General features: G+C 32.6%; 2 protein-coding genes across 2 annotated transcripts; both read left to right on the top strand.

The window, feature by feature from the left end:
- Positions 1–292: 292 nt before the first annotated feature.
- LOC110704306 (F-box protein PP2-A15-like) lies at positions 293–8,302 on the top strand. Its single transcript, XM_021882093.1, has 3 exons — positions 293–976; positions 1,491–1,609; positions 7,484–8,302. Exons 1-3 carry the CDS (start codon positions 659–661, stop codon positions 7,944–7,946), a joined length of 900 nt encoding a protein of 299 aa, XP_021737785.1. The 5' UTR covers positions 293–658; the 3' UTR covers positions 7,947–8,302.
- A 3,558-nt stretch (positions 8,303–11,860) lies between these two features.
- On the top strand, positions 11,861–14,058 carry LOC110704297 (homeobox-leucine zipper protein ATHB-22-like). Its single transcript, XM_021882086.1, has 3 exons — positions 11,861–11,994; positions 12,733–13,088; positions 13,681–14,058. Exons 1-3 carry the CDS (start codon positions 11,901–11,903, stop codon positions 13,903–13,905), a joined length of 675 nt encoding a protein of 224 aa, XP_021737778.1. The 5' UTR covers positions 11,861–11,900; the 3' UTR covers positions 13,906–14,058.
- Positions 14,059–16,670: the final 2,612 nt, after the last annotated feature.

A 16,670-nucleotide genomic window follows, 5' to 3' on the forward strand; every position in this document is an offset into this window, starting at 1 on the left:
TTTAGTTAATAAAATCTCTATATCTCTTTTATATCACATGAGACATCTTTATTTTTTCTCTTCTATCTCTATTTCAAAAACTGTTAGGAGTCCGTAAATTCAAAAGTAATGCATACAAAAAAAAAAAAAACAGAGAAATACCCTATTTTTTTTGAGCTTATAGATAGAGCAGAGCAGAGCAAATTAAGTCAGGAAAGTAAAGTAGATCAGATTTCTAATGAATAGGGCTGAAGTATATTATCCATCAAGGATACGTAGATTTATAGAACAAAACGTGGTATTCTCCCTAAAAAGCATTCTCTATTGCCATTTGACAGGCACTTCGTACAAAGAAGATATATTTTACTTTTCTTCTTTCCCAAATTCGAAGATCCCAAAAAAACCCAAAACCAACAAACAAAACAATGCAATCACCACCACCAAAATCCTCTCTCCCCTTTTCATATTCCTCTCACTCTTCTTCTTCCTCTTCTCCTCTCTCTTTTTCCTAAACCCATTTCCCCAATTTCCTCATTAATCTCCATTTTCAATCCTCCCCTTTTCCTTCAATTTCTCTCCCCTCCCCTCCCCTTCAATGGTGACCCATCAAACCTAAAACAACCCATTTCAAATCAAAAACCCATTTCCTTTGTTCTTTTGATTTATATCTTGTAATCAAATGGGAGCGTCGCTCTCGAATTCAGCCGAGGGCGGCGCTAATGTCGGAGAATATGTCCCTGGCCTTGGTGACATACCCGAGGCCTGTATAGCTTGTGTATTCATGTATCTTACTCCGCCGGAAATTTGTAACCTTGCTCGCCTTAATCGTGCCTTTCGTGGGGCTGCTTCGTCTGATAATGTTTGGGAATCGAAGCTTCCCCCTAATTATCAAGATCTGCTTGCTCTTCTTCTACCTCTTGATCGTTTCCAGGATCTCTCTAAAAAGGACATTTTTGCCCTTTTTGCAAGATCTATCCCTTTTGATGAAAACACCAAGGTAATCTGATTGTGAATTTTTTTGTTGAATTATGTCAATTTGTGGAATTTCTAGATTAGGGTTGATCAGAGTTTTCATTTGTTTTTGGTAAATTGGGTTTAATTGAGGAATTGAAAGTTTTATTTTATTTTATTTAATTCTTGAGATTCTGGGTTTTCATTTTTTTTTTCTCATTTTGAGGTTGGGAGAATTGATTTTTTTAATCATGGATTGGAATATTGTGTTTGATTATATGGGTTTATTGGGAATCGTAGCTTCTGTGATTCTGAGGATTTTGTGATCTTTGTTTAACACTTATCTGTTGGGATTTTCATGTAATTGGGGAATTTTATAAATTATAATTATGTGTGTTAATTCTATAGGTTTAAGGAATTATGGGTTTTTTATTATTATTATTATTATTATTATTATTATTTTTTATTGATAATGTTACCGTGGTGAAGAGTTGGGTTTATTTTTGAATTTGTCTGTTTTTCAATTGGATTAATTTTGTTGTTTTGTCTTCATTGAGCAGCAAACGTGGGTGGATAAAGTGACAGGGAGGGTGTGCTTATCCGTATCGGCGAGAGCAATGTCGATAACTGGGATTGAAGATAGGAGGTATTGGAGTTGGATTCCTACTGAAGAATCCAGGTAAACTAATGTAATTTGTATATCTACTGTTTTTATCTTTTTTGAACTTCTTTTGGGATTGTAAATGAACCCTTTTGGTGGAATTCTCTTGTGGAATTTTTGGTCGAAACTCTTAATAGTTAAGAACTTGGAAGAAAAACTTGTGGGAGTGGGATGAGCAATTGACATTGTTAGATGGTAGTATTGGGTTACTAGACACCATTTTATGGAAATTTGATTTTGAGGTCAGGCCTTGATTGTTTTCTGTTAAATCCGTGAGAAGGTGTTGGCTGTGCTTAGGTATTTGTGGTATGGTGAAGTTTGGTAGACTTTGTAGTGGTGACTGGTGAACAGTATATTGATTGTCTTTTGAATTAAGTAAATGATGACTTTGACTCTTTGAGTGTATAGTGCTAAGAGGGTAGTTCGATAACTGTTTTCTTGTGGAGTTTGAAGGCAAAATATGATATGGATCTCGATGATCCAAAGACGGACAGCTATGAAATAAAGGCCTTAGTGACAGATATGGATTAGAGCAATTGAATTTTGGAAGAAGGCCTGAGGAAAACCTAAATCTGGTCTGTGATATGGACTAATTTTAAGTGGATTCTAGATGAAAAATCTCTACTCCAAATCTTTAATTAATGAGAAACTAAACTCAACTCTAAATCTGATATTAATGAGAAATTAAATTCAACTATGAATTCACTTGAATTCGAAACCCAAAACTTAGTCCCCTAATATGCAACCCTAGGTCTATGTTGATAAGTGGTCTTGCTCTTTACTCCAACTACCCTAACGAATTAATTAATGAAAACATTCCAGCCTAGAATGGAAGGTTTTTTTTTTCTCCGGGAACTATATGTGCCTACAGTTCATGATTTTACTGCAATAAACCCCATTGCAGCAAAATACAGCTTTACAAGTTTTAAATTTTTTTTGAAGCTGTATTTTGATGAAATATAAAGTTGATTGATTCACATTTTGTGCTGTATTCTATAACAATTTTTTTTTTTTTTTTTCTGTAATAAATTTATTTATGATTATCAAAGTGTAAAGGAATGGAAGGAAAGGGAAAGGAGGGGGGGGGGGAATTAAAAATAACATCTAACAATTAGAAAAATAGGGAAGTAAAGCTAAAGCTCCAACAAAGCCTAATTCGGTTGACGATTTTTGTGAGGAAAGGAAAGTGATATTTTTGGGTATTGATTGGGGTAGAATCTAGAGAGTGGTAGTACTAGGTAATAGACTCATGGTGGTAATATTGAGCTAAAAGATTAGAGTCCCGAGAGAGGGGGCGGGGGGGGGGGCGGCGAAGTTTTTTTTCAATAATTTGTTTTGGAACTTTAAAACAAAGAGGGGGGGGGGGGAAGGGAAATATTTTTGTTTTTATCCGAAGATCCATCATTGAAAAGGGGGATTTTAATTAACTTTTCCTTTCTCGATTCCCCCACCCTCCCCAACCTAATTATTATTATATGAAGTATATGGATTTGCATGAGAATGAGGCATTGGATCGTAAGGGATGGAAGAGAAAAATTCTTGTTAATGACTACATTTGGTTCATGTAGCCAACCCACTTATAGGATTAAGGCTTTGATTGATTGATTGATTCTCTTCCTTAGTATGTATGTCACTTGTTTAGCTTCAAATTATTGAAGTGATAATGAATAATATCAGTATAGTTCAAGTGCTTGTTTGGTCGATACAAATAAACATAGGAAGTAGGAGTTCCTAAGATGTTGAAGAATGGAGAGTTGTTGGTTGGCAGAACATAGGAAGTTTTTCATTACAGAATTGGAGGAGTTTATTTAGGACCCTTATGTAAGTGGAGGTTTCTATGGTTAACCTAACTACATTTTGCTCTTTTTTAAAAAAAAAAAATTAAAGAAAACTTCTGGCGATATATTACTTCCTATATTCAACTTAAAGAAAACTTCTGGCGATATATTACTTCCTTAGTATGTATGTCACTTGTTTAGCTTCAAATTATTGAAGTGATAATGAATAATATCAGTATAGTTCAAGTGCTTGTTTGGTCGATACAAATAAACATAGGAAGTAGGAGTTCCTAAGATGTTGAAGAATGGAGAGTTGTTGGTTGGCAGAACATAGGAAGTTTTTCATTACAGAATTGGAGGAGTTTATTTAGGACCCTTATGTAAGTGGAGGTTTCTATGGTTAACCTAACTACATTTTGCTCTTTTTTTAAAAAAAAAAAATTAAAGAAAACTTCTGGCGATATATTACTTCCTATATTCAACCAAGGGACCACCGGACCACTAATAGTTTTAAGGGTCTCTTTATAGAATACAACTTACAATGATAGTTAATAAACTTTTAATATTTGTATGTTTGATTTCTCTGAAAAATTTAATTGTTGCAATTTCCTTTTACTCAAAATTTTTTCTGCAGTTTCCTTGGTCTACTATGTCCTCCAATTTCATCATGCAAACTGGGTTTCTCTGTTTTGTTTGGTGTTGAATTCTGTAATTATTCATTACCTTATCTTTTAGAATTCATATAGATATACTGATAAGACTTTACTATGAAATTACGCACAGGTCTTGTTCCATGAATCTTTTATTTTTATTTCTTTATCTTCTATTTTACTAACTTTTTTTTTTTTTAAAAGTAAATGGATTATAGTTCTACTTTCTATTCATTTTATGTTTAGTTAATGACTACTAATATATACTTAAGTGAGGTGCATAGTGATTTCATCAACCATATGGATAGCCTTTTCTGCTCAATGGACTGCTAGTCACTATTTAGTAAAGATTGTACTTTGGGAGCGAGTTTTTGTTATCTTTGTTGATTATACCAGCCATTGATTTTTCTGGGTAGGGCCATTTGTTCTCCCTCCGTTCTTTTTCGTTCTCACTTTCCATTTTAGTCCTTTTTTTATTTTTGTTATACTCACATTTCTTTATTCTATTTTAGGCCTACTCTCTTTACCATCTTACACTTGTTACCTACAATAATTACACCTTTCCACACACCCTCTCTTACTTTATTCATCTTTTTTCTTACATCCACCCACCTTTTCCCTTCTCTCTCTTACTTTATTTTACGCCCACTCACCCTTTTCCTCATTTTCTAAATTGCATATCTACATTAACTGAGTAGAACATAAAACAACAGAGGAAGTACCTCTTAGTATATAAAACATGTCACCCCCATCCTTACTATAACCTTGTTAAGTTGTTATTTTATCTATGCTAGTATTTTTGTTATTTTGTTAATAATTTCTTTTTCATCCATCATTCTTTTGTTCTATGAATCAATCCTATATTAATGACTTCGGCAAAATTTGGATCCATGTCATAATTATATCTTTTTGGCTTACTCTTCAGTCATTGTGTGTGTGTGTGTGTGTTGGTTTGCAAAGTTCTGATGATTCAGATTTTTGAGATTTCTTGAAACCTTGGGAACCTTTTAGTCAGTTACTTGCTAATAACAATGAAAATCTATTATATGTGGCTCCCTTCCACCATAGTGGGTCATGGGGACTGGGGAGTGTTAGATATGGATGGAGGCGTATGATATGTTTGCAATTGTAAAGGCATGCTTTCCATGAGGATTTGATTGGTAAATTGTCTCTAATGTTTATGATTTTCTCGAAATCATACCTTAATAGTGTAATAATGTCATCTCTTTATGCTGTAAAATCCTTTTCCTTCCAAGTGATCTGCAGCTGATTGAATGGGGTTTCTGCAAATCCTGTGGGAATTCCAACACTTGAGAACATGAAAAATGAGGTATGGGAACATAACAAGTGTAGTGTTCTCGTTTTATGTCTTTCTTGGGGACTTGGGATCTAATTTTTTAGTCCAATAAGGGCAGGTGTCAACATTTTGGGGGAACCAGAACTCTTGCAACATGTGGAATGCCGCTCTTGAGAACATAAAATATAAGGTATTGTAACATATGTAGCAGTTGCCCTGTTCTGTGTCTTTGTTGGGGACTTGGGGAGCTAATTTTTTAGCTGCAGGAAGGGCAGATGTCTATCATCCTGGACATCCATGAATGAATGCCAGAGAAATATTGGACATGCCCTGTCAATTCAAACGGGCTTCTATTTTCCTCAAGAAGAAACAGAGGTTAAATGATTTGCAATGTTTATGGGATGTCAGAATTTATTGTTAGCATTTTGAGATGGTGGTCTTCTGTGTACACAAAAGTCTTTTGTCTTTTAATAGGAATGCAATTGGATGTTTGAGGTAAACAGGAGTGAGACTGTGAATATAAAGGCAAATTCCATTGTTTTTGGTTAGCCAAACAATGGCTAGGATGAATATTCTGTTTGGGTTACCCAAACAATGGCTAGGATGAATATTCTGTTTTGGTTTGTTGTAGGTATACAGGGTTGGATACTTGATTGTAGGATTAATCACAAACTAAAAGATCTATGTATTCACAATTGCTTAGTAATGACTAATGAAACACCATTGTTTGTAGAATTTCTTGCAAGTGAAGTAAACAAATACTAAAACTCGCTTTTTAGTTCCCATACTGTAATTGGAGAAACCCCTAGTATTCTTTAGCTAATGAAATTCTACATCCTTAGTATTATTTAGCTATTGAAAATTCTACTTCTTACTCAGTTCAAACTCTGTTTTTCACGTCTCTTTTTTTCTGCCTACCTGACTTTAGAATGCAATCTAAGTATTTGACTCAAACAGTTTCCTTTGTTTTTCACTATGGAGTATTTTCCTATTGGTTTAAAAATCAGGAGCCATTATTGTGCTCCTGGCACCTGGGTTTGTACCTCTTTTATCATCATCTCTTCACACCATTTTTAAGCTTGACTGAACACTGAAATTATTATTAAAAAAATCAAAATGAAAAGATGTGATAGGTTTAGAAAATTTCAATACTCATCTAGATGTTTGAGACAGATGCTTTAGCTTAAAAGCTAAAGCTACTTGTTCATGAGTTGTGTTGAGTGTACAAAATCTTATCAAGGCAATAAAATATGCTGTTGCATAAAATACTTATTTTTATGGCGGGTAAGCAAATTGTAATCTCAAAGAAGAGTAAAACCTCCTGCCTTAAGTACATACTAAGTATCTAGTATCCATCAGCATCAATATTTTCATTTAGGCATTTCATTTCTTTTGATTATAGATTGGGTTTATTTGTTTCTCTGCTATCCTTTGGTTCTGGATTGCATAGGGCAAGCTATATGGTATGCATTCTACATTTCTCTATTTTACTGGTCTTAATAACGAGACTAAGGGGTCGTTTGGTTGGATCATTTGGAATGGATCAGAATGGAGTTAGAATCCATTCCATCTATTTTTTTGTTTGGTTGAATTTTTTAGTATTGGAATCTCATACCCAAGGGGTTCCAACTCTACCCCATACCTATGGAATCCATACCCACCTCTCTCCCTAAGGTTCACAATCAATTCTATTAATGAAATATATAATCCATTCCAACAAACAATTTTAGACTAGTATGGGTTTTACAATTTCTCTAGTATGAGATTCCATACCAATCCATTCTAATGTAATGAACCAAACACGGAGTATGTGTGATACTTCTTCCATTACGATAGTATTGCAATGGTTGCCTTTTAATAAGGTTTCACAAATATTGTCACACTTTTGTATAAGGTAACCTATGTGCAATGTCCTCCCCCCACCAAAACACACACACACACACACAAACACTTTGTATTATATTCCAAAAATATATCCTTTTCACTCTTCCTTGCAAAAATTGATACTGAACTTCTGATGGGGTTTTAATCAGCTCATTTTCATTTTGCCTCTTACAAACTGTCTAATGTTAATACTTTAATTAGTATTTTCTCTGTGGTCTTAAAGCAGTGACTTCTTTCTTGTCAGTAGCTTCTTTATATTAATCATCTATGGTTTCCTTTCCAGGTTCCAGGTGATAGCTTATCTACAGCAAATATGGTGGTTTGAGGTTGATGGTGTTGTACAATTCCCTTTACCTCCTGATATCTACACTCTATCCTTCAGGTTACATTTGGGGAAGTTTTCAAAGAGATTAGGACGTCGCACATCTAACTTTGAACACACCCATGGGTGGGATATAAAGCCAGTCCGGTTTGAGCTTACCACTTCGGATAATCAGCATGCTATTTCTGAGTGCTATTTGGATGATCCAGAATCGGATGAGATGAAGGAAAACCTTAAGCGTGGGTGTTGGATAGATTATAAAGTTGGTGAATTTATTGTCACAGATACAGATCCTGTACCTGAAATCAGGTTCTCCATGAAGCAGATTGATTGCACGCATTCCAAAGGTGGGCTTTGTGTAGATTCCGTATCAATCATTCCTAGTGATTTAAGAGAGAGAAGAAGAAGATTGCTTTCAAATTAGCTATATCAAACAAATCACCATGCCTATTATATAGTTAGCTGTCTGGAACTTTGCATACTGGTATCTATCATGCTCTGCTTACCTTATAATAATTTTTTTGCATGAGGAATATCGTATCTATATGGTTCTGTAATCTGCACTGAAGTAGTTCGCCTTATTTTGCTTTATTTTACACACAAAATTACAGAGGAAGAATGTAGGGAATATATACTGTTTTTGTTTGCTCATATGCTTGATGAGCTTGTGATTACCTGGGGTTTGCTCTGTTGTGCATATTGAGCATGTAAATTTTTTGTTGCATTTTTTATCACTGCATTCATTATACCGAAGTCTTGAAAGGATTGTGACTTTGGAAAGTATCTTAGCTGACCATCATTTATTTGGTTTACTTCTATAAGCTCGCCTTTCTGCACATTATTGCCAAAGTACTGGTGTGTTAATGTTATCTTGATTATCAAAACCTTGAACTCTAATTTTTACAAAGAGTTGACAGATAGGTTTCGTAGGGATGTACATTCAAGTCCAGGTTAGTGGGTAAAATGGCAACGCCCACTTTTTAGTCTGGCATGTTGGTGAACGAATGTACTTATCAAGGATGTGCCGGTAATAGTTATGGGTGCTCGACGTTCTTAGTATGTTTAAGTTTCTGCAGCATTGGTAAGCATGATTCCCTTTATTCTTGCACTAGTTTCCTGGCCTTGCATTTTAGAACCTAGAAAAAGATGGCAGTGAGCCATAATGGATTGGATTGCTGCTAGCATGAGCCCATTGGATGCAAAACCCGGCATGACGCCTCATGGTTGGCTGTGGGCTGTGCATATAGGCGGTTTTCTTTCTTACGGATCACTCTTGTATGGTAAGATTTAAAACTGTAGACAGTAACTTTTCAAGGGGAGAATGCAAGTATGTAACTAGCTGTTATCTCATTTGGTTCAAAGCAAAATTACAAGAGGGTGGCCTATCAGGATATCAGCTATCACATAGAGCAACTTCCCCCCACTACAACTGTGCTAGCGCCATCACTAGCTGCTAGCCTACTACTGATGTCATTTCCTAGTTGATATGATGCCAACAATTTGTTCGTAGTTATGTAAACTTGGCTATTTATCATAATTGAATAGTCAAAGTCCTGGAATTGTTATCTTAAAGAGAGGTGTCATCATTTAATTTCGACCCTTTGTAAGCTTTTTTTTTTTTTTATTAGACTTACTTTGAACAAATTAATTTATTATATTCAAACTAGAAGAGCGTTTTATTAATTTTATTTTTCAAACAAAATTTGCATATTTCATACATTAATTGTAGTTATAGATGAATTTAGATAAAATAAGCTGAAAAAGTTCCTTACAGAACAAATTGTCAAAGTTATACCGTACATTCGTAATTCCTCAAGGCAACCAATCAACAAATTCTCTAATGAAAGAGACTAATCTCATATAAAGAGCCCAAGCTAAGAGTTACCATAGATAGACAAATTTTTGAAACCCACAAAGAAAAAGGTTGAGGTTGAGGCAGTGGAATAGCGACATCATTCCTCAACTTATATCTTTGAGGCTTGAAGTCTAGGGATCAAATTTCATGGGATTCATTTGAGGGATTTTCCTTATCTCCTCTCAAGTGAGCCCTTTAACTTGTCATTGTATTCAAGATTAGTGTTGTAACAATTTTTCAATGTATCACGATTCACAAATAAATGGCAGTAAATTTATAGTTTCTTTAGAAATGATTTTCCTATTTTTGATTTCAACAAAAAAAAGGGAAAAAAAGAAATGATTTTCCTTTAAGAAAAGTCGTTGTAAAAATTTATTTATTTTTCTTTAGATCAATGAGTTTTTATGGGAGTCTCCTTAAACTTTATTAGTCTCCTAAAACCTTATTAGTTAAAGTATGTAAACCTGATATTCACTCACATGTCCATGAAAAATTAACTTAGAGAGAGAGAGTTAGTACAATGGTCCAATTCATATGAGTTGATGAGTAAGAAAACATCTCAATATAAGTGACACAAAGATATTTGTTATCTTAAATAGGAATACTCATACAAGAAGATTATTTGTGGACGAGAGAAAGTATAATGTATAATCAAGTCCACAGATAACACTATGACATATCACAATCACTCAAAATTATATTTATATACTACATTCTTAGTAAATACACAAGGCAGTTCTACAGCAATCTTGACTCCCTAGAAGAGTAGCAGTTATCACTCATCTGAGTGGAAAACTCAGATACCCAAGCAGATCAGAATTTCTGACACTTTTTTCATTGATTGCAATTAGCCCCAAAACTAATACCCAAATATAACCAATTCAGCAATGAAAGATTAAGAGACAATATATGTTACCCATATTTAAACTCTTCTTTTCACCTCAAGTATTTGTATCGGATTCTCAACACTCGCGCATAAAATAGAATCATCATTTTTTTTTAAATGCAAAATAGCCGAGTCTGCCACTTGGACCATACAAGTATGGCATGAATACCCGAGTCCGTGTAACATACTAGTAGAAGTCTAGGAGACAACTTTCTGTTAACACTGCAAGTGAATTAAGGGTTTACACTGTATCTAAGCAGCAAATGACTCGGGATTGATGATAACACAGAGTACAGTACTCTGCATTCTTCAACTATCTCTTTCTCAACTTTGTTTTTTCTATTAACAGTTATGAAGAAATAAATAAATTTGCAGGTAACATCTACTCATTATATGCTTCACATACTAGCAACCTTCTATTAAATTGTCTTATGCTATGTTTTTATTTCTCATTTTCTCTGTTAACTGCTAGAGCTCTGTTTGGTTGTGAAGGCGTGAGAAGAGGAATTCATAAGCTGTCTGTTTTAATTAAGACCAGAATTTGGGGACCTGATGGTGACTTTTGATGCCATCCAAACAGGTTCTCTATTTTGTAGTAATGCCCTTTCAAAATTTATCCCTCTTTCAGTTTAGTTTATGTTATGAAAAGATGACGCAACTAAAACTTTATAATTTATTTTTTAAATTTCACTAGGTTATTAATTAATTTCACAAAGATGAGAGTGATTGAAAAGATATCTTTAAAATCAAAGTAAAGCTACTGTGTATTGTTCGGACTTAGGTGTTATGGCGTTCAAGCGTTCAGCTCGGCTATTTTGGTTTTTTTTTTAATGATTTATGTCAAAAATAAATCAAAGGTTTGTAGTTTTTTTATACCTATGTTCGAGTGTCGATAATCCAACAGAAATTATTGAGAGCTATGCTATTACAAAAGTAAACTCTAGCAAAATTAAATAAAGGGTCTAATACTTAATTAAATACTTTGTAGTGGCTTTAACATTGTTTAAATAGGTGATGTAGAGAAGATCAACAATCTCTTCTATTTCAAAGAATCGTTTGTGATTAAATACATACTAATATACCATACATGATAAAACCATTCTTACTTAGCCTTGTTAAATCATCTATGCAAAGTTGCTGCTAACAGTCTCACACTATCACGCAACTTAAAAGAGACAATGCAAAAGAATAAGCCAATAGGAGAGGCATGCGCAAAAACAATCGGTAATTAAACAACATCTTACCAAAAATATGATGCATGTCATGCTTCACAAAATCACAAGCTGTAACAAAATTAATAACGTGACAATTAATTTTGAACAGCATCAATATGAGGAGAGTGCATCTAGAAAATTCTAGCACATAAAACAAAAACATGCAGAGGCATCAATCCCTAGCTAGCTAAAAGTATTAATTATTACAGTGGCAATTTTAGCCTACCACCCTCAGAGAAAGTCCTTTTTGAAAAGATAAAATTTTCACATTCTAAACTTTAAGCCAACATTTCTTGAGCTTATTAGAGTGAAGTCCCTTTCGTTATATTGTGTCCTTTTTTTTGTCAAACGATTTAAATAAACAATTGAATGATAAGTTACCCAAATGTTTTGGGATAGTTTTTAAGTCGAAAGTAACCAAATATGGATTGGAATACTAAAATCTTAAGGGGCACTCCCGAGATCTCTTCCACCAACTCACTTTACAATTCTTGTAATCAATATGATCGTTTTTCTGGTGAGTTTTCACTGTTACATTTATGTATATATTCTCATTTTGTAACATTTCTGTAGATCATATAACCTTAAGATTATTGAATAAGTCATACGTTATTTTTGCGAGTTTTTTAAGTTTTCATGTGTTTTTTTTTTTTCATCATCAAATTTAATAACACAAGTATTAGAAGTCGGTTGGTTATTATGTTAATATTCTATCGTTATCTTTGGTAATATCTTTTACGAGTTTTAAATTACCTTAGTTTGTACTACATATATGAAGTATATGTTTGTGAATATCACTACAAGATAAGCCGTTTTATTCTTCTGTTATTTAACAAGAAGTTAGATTTGAATCGGGCTTCTAATAGTCAGTTTATGAGTTATCATGTGGCCTGGAATATCTTATTATTATGAAGTACGAAGTATTAGGTTTAGAGGAGCTTGATTGCTTGCTTAAACAAACTCCTTTTGCCTTGGGTGTTATAAACATGTAATAGGTTGATTAAGCATGCATATGTCAAAAAAAAATAATATTATTATATATGAGTTTATCCAATAATATTAAGTTCGCATTACTATTTTTATTATACTCATTTAACTTTTGCAATCTTTATAACAATAAAAATAGTGACACCAAACAAACCCCAGCTTAGGTGTTCATAATCTTGTATATATACTACGAGTATAAATATTTTCATACGCTAAACATGCACCATTATAAAGCTTATAAGCTTGCTCGTTATTTATATTCCCCAAGGTTTGGAGGTGATGAAGCATCATGGTGCAGTTGAGATGATGGCAGCAAATGTTATTCCATCAAATATGGAAAGAGACATGGTTATGATGAGCTTTAGCAATCAAGAAAAGATGAAAAGGCGGCTAACGACAAATCAACTAGAGTCATTGGAGAGTAGTTTCCATGAAGAGAGGAAGCTAGACCCTGATAGAAAGATGAGGCTTGCTAGAGAGCTCGTCCTTCAACCTCGGCAAGTCGCGGTTTGGTTTCAGAATAGGAGAGCAAGGTGGAAGGCTAAGAAGCTTGAGCATTTGTATGATGCTCTTAAGCTTGAGTTTGAAGTTGTGACCAAAGAGAAGCAGAAGCTCCAAGAAGAGGTTAGCATCTATCCATCTTTCTATTAGAGACTTAGAGTTTATATCTATGTGTTATTTTAGTTTTGCATGATTTTATTTTCAAATGATAAGGATTATAAAATACCATAAACATATAACATCATTTTACTGTTAATTGTCATGTTTATAATAAGTGTCACATTGTTAATAACTAAAATAAGTTTTGGACATTGTTAATTTAATTTGAAATCACATTGTGACTTGTGACAAATTATTTGAGACAAAGGTAGCAATGATCATGATGATGAAAAATGGTACAAGTACATCAATTATCAACTGGCTAAGAGATTGGATAAGTTGATAAGGGTGTTATTCCAATTTAGGTTGGGAGAGCTTATTCCACCAATGGGGGCTTGATCCGCTCGAATTCGAATTAGTTGGAGTCTAGTTAGCTTTAGATAACCTGGTATACTTATACGAATTGGTATGCAAATTCAATTGCACGTAAAAGGTTACTTCTAAAGTCTCACGGCCGTCAATTAAATGGGGTTTTCGACATGTATATGCTATGCTATACTTGGTACAAGTTTTATAAGCCAATCAATTATTAGTTAAAAATAAAATGAATGAACAGGTACAAAAATTGAAGTCTATGCTAAAGGAACAAGCTACAAAGAAGCAAATCTACAGCAGCTATACAGAAGCCTCATGTGAAGAGACCGTTGAGAGTACGTCAGCTGCAGCTGCAAACCAAAACAAAAGTATTGGTCGTGAGCACAACAAAGAGGGTCACTTTCTCTTCAATGTTGACAATTACAACGCAATTTCATCACCTTCTTATTGGGGTTCTCTTGCATGATTGATCAACTTATGTTTTTAATTTTAATTTTTTATACCCTAACTTTTATTAGAAAAATTATTTAGCAAGATATGTTGATTAGTGGTACAACTAGTATTTTGTGTGCTTTTGTATGTATGTGCTACTGCCTACTAGTAATTGAGAGCTTCACTACTATAACATGATGATGTTTTACAATATCTACTTTGGATATTTTGCTCAATCTAAAGTATTATGAGTTAGGATTGCCTGTGTTAAATGCAAGTGTGTGAGTACTATATGTCCCATGTTGAAAAATAAAATAAAGAGTTTTTACTTTAGACCCGAGTGGGCTAATCCTCTGTTGTCAATTGGTTTTAGTATGACACCTCATTTGACTTTGTTAAACAAGATTGCAGGTGGCCTGGGTGGAACTTAAATGATCTATCAGACTATTAGTGTTGAACTAGCAAGGTTGTCATTCGTAAGTTATTTCGAGTGGTGACCATAAAACATGAGAAATTGGAGATATTAAGATGGCTTCACTAATCTTGTTATGTTAGGAATAATATGGATATTGTCTATCGCTTTTAGCAAGTCTATTAAAGAAGTTATTAGTGAGAGTTACATACACTTGAGACCGATTAGAGATTTCTTGAAATTCCTCACTATATATTTCCCTCGTTCTTCTTTAATAGCTACATTTAGAATTTAACATTATTTATACATATTTCTTTGACCATCTTTATTTTATTTATGCATAAGGAAAAATATAGTCAGGTGCAATTTTACTAATTACTTTTATCCATTACTTTTATAATATCAATTTTATATTTTTTATTAAAAAAATAAAAATATCAATGATAAAAGATGTGCATTGACAACTTCAGTGTTGCAATTCAAAAAGAATAGATTAAGCATAAGCTATGCTCTCTTTTGCCGGTGAAACATATTGACAATTTTTTATTTGTTTAATTTTTTTTTTTTTTTTTGTTTATTTGTTATATGCTAGAGTAGTTAAATATTAATTTGACTATCAGTAGAAATTTTATGGTGTAAAATTTTTTGAAATTTATGTTACCATGTCCCAAAAAACAAAAATGAAGAGTCATTTATAGTCAGCACATCATGACATACAAGACATTGGGTATCAATATATATTACTATACTAAAGTAATCACCGGTATTATCCCCTAATACACGTGTCACTTTCTCAGCAAAAATTTTCCCACCCAAACTTTGGTTTTTTTTTCACATTTTTTTTGTTATCTTCTAAAAAAAAATTTGTTACAGTATGATTGGATATTGCTTTAAATTGGTAATTATCTCTTAAATTATTAAAAAAAATAAAACACTTTTGATAATTATAAATGAAATAAAAGGTTTGTTACTATGAACTTTCGATAAGTACACGTGTCGCATTAACAACAACAAAATTTCTGGCAAATTTTTATTTTTTCTTTTTTTTCCCCTTAAAAAATAACATTATGATAAAAAGTTACAATAATTTATAAAAAAAATATATATATTTAAGAGTTTTAAGGTAGACATTAAATGAATTCAATTTTCAAAAAAAAAAAAAAAATGTTATATAACTCATTCCATTTTAACTAACTTTATTTTAATTGACTTTAATTTTATGATTTACAAGTTTTACTATTATGTAACCGTGCATGGCACGGGGCAAAAGCTAGTAGTTCACTATAGATGAACTGCCTAAAAATGATGATAAAATCTAAGTAGAATAAATAAAGAATTTCAATATAATTATTAATTTGCTTCTAATGATTATGGCAAATTCTTCTATCCAATCAATCCAATATGCATGTATAGAAACTACAATATGATATTCAAAGTAAAAATTCAGAGCATTGCTCGAGACATGCGGATTATGCTAGAGACAAAATCAATTATTAAGTAGACAATTACCTAAACCTACACAATCACTCTTCGTTTAGGCATGTACTTTATATTAGAGAATCAAGGTTGGCTTATTGGGTGGAGACCCTCTTCTCAATTTTTGATTGCGACTATAACCATAATCTAAATAAGTTTTTCCATACTCTCTCTGTGGGAAGGAACAAGGATAGACTGTAATGTTATAAGTTGTGTCACTTTTAAGCTTTATTATATTTGATTTTTTTTTTTTTTTTTATTTGGGCTTCTCATAATTTAATTGAACTACTCTTACTTTATTAGCTCAAATTAGTTTTTTTTTTTTTAAAAAAAACTTTTTTATTTTATTTTAGTGAAGAAAGCTCAAATTAGTTTAGACAAATTAACTTTATTTCAAATACAAGTTGACAAAATAATTTTTGTTTTTTAAAGCCAAATTCATAGACAAAAAGTTTTACTTCAAACCAGCCGCACACAAGATACTGAAAATTAAATAAGTTCAAATAAGATAATTTTTAACAAAAACAAGTTGAATTGAACAGAGTCTTATATTATTGGAGCAACATATGTTAAAATTATATGTAATCATTTTAGAATGTATTTTCGTACAATAGAATTTTTTTTCCTAAACTATTTGCAACTAATTTTGTCTTTGTCTAAAATAATATTACAAAAATTTCATGCCTTTTTCTCTAATAAAAATAAATTTAACGACTTTTGCTTTCTTTTTATTGAAAGATTGTTGTCCTTTATACTCTATCTATTATTATATTATTGTCATTTTTATATCTACCCGATTTTCAATGCAATATTGTAATTAAAATATCTCAAGCTACACATTATAAAAAGAAAAAAAATTTAAATTGCATTTAGAAACAAAATTATCAAGATGAATATAAAAAGATCACATG

Source organism: Chenopodium quinoa, unplaced genomic scaffold (genome assembly GCF_001683475.1).
Source record: "Chenopodium quinoa cultivar QQ74 unplaced genomic scaffold, ASM168347v1, whole genome shotgun sequence".
In the NCBI taxonomy this organism is placed as follows: Eukaryota; Viridiplantae; Streptophyta; class Magnoliopsida; order Caryophyllales; family Amaranthaceae; genus Chenopodium; species Chenopodium quinoa.

Excerpts from the sequence above, each read along its gene's own strand:
- LOC110704306 (XM_021882093.1), top strand. The coding sequence starts at position 659 with ATGGGAGCGTCGCTCTCGAATTCAGCCGAGGGCGGCGCTAATGTCGGA. Across the intron at positions 977-1,490 it reads CTTTTGATGAAAACACCAAG|CAAACGTGGGTGGATAAAGT; the intron begins GTAATCTGATTG and ends TTCATTGAGCAG. Across the intron at positions 1,610-7,483 it reads ATTCCTACTGAAGAATCCAG|GTTCCAGGTGATAGCTTATC; the intron begins GTAAACTAATGT and ends TTTCCTTTCCAG.
- LOC110704297 (XM_021882086.1), top strand. The coding sequence starts at position 11,901 with ATGGATTGGAATACTAAAATCTTAAGGGGCACTCCCGAGATCTCTTCC. Across the intron at positions 11,995-12,732 it reads TCAATATGATCGTTTTTCTG|GTTTGGAGGTGATGAAGCAT; the intron begins GTGAGTTTTCAC and ends ATATTCCCCAAG. Across the intron at positions 13,089-13,680 it reads AGCAGAAGCTCCAAGAAGAG|GTACAAAAATTGAAGTCTAT; the intron begins GTTAGCATCTAT and ends ATGAATGAACAG.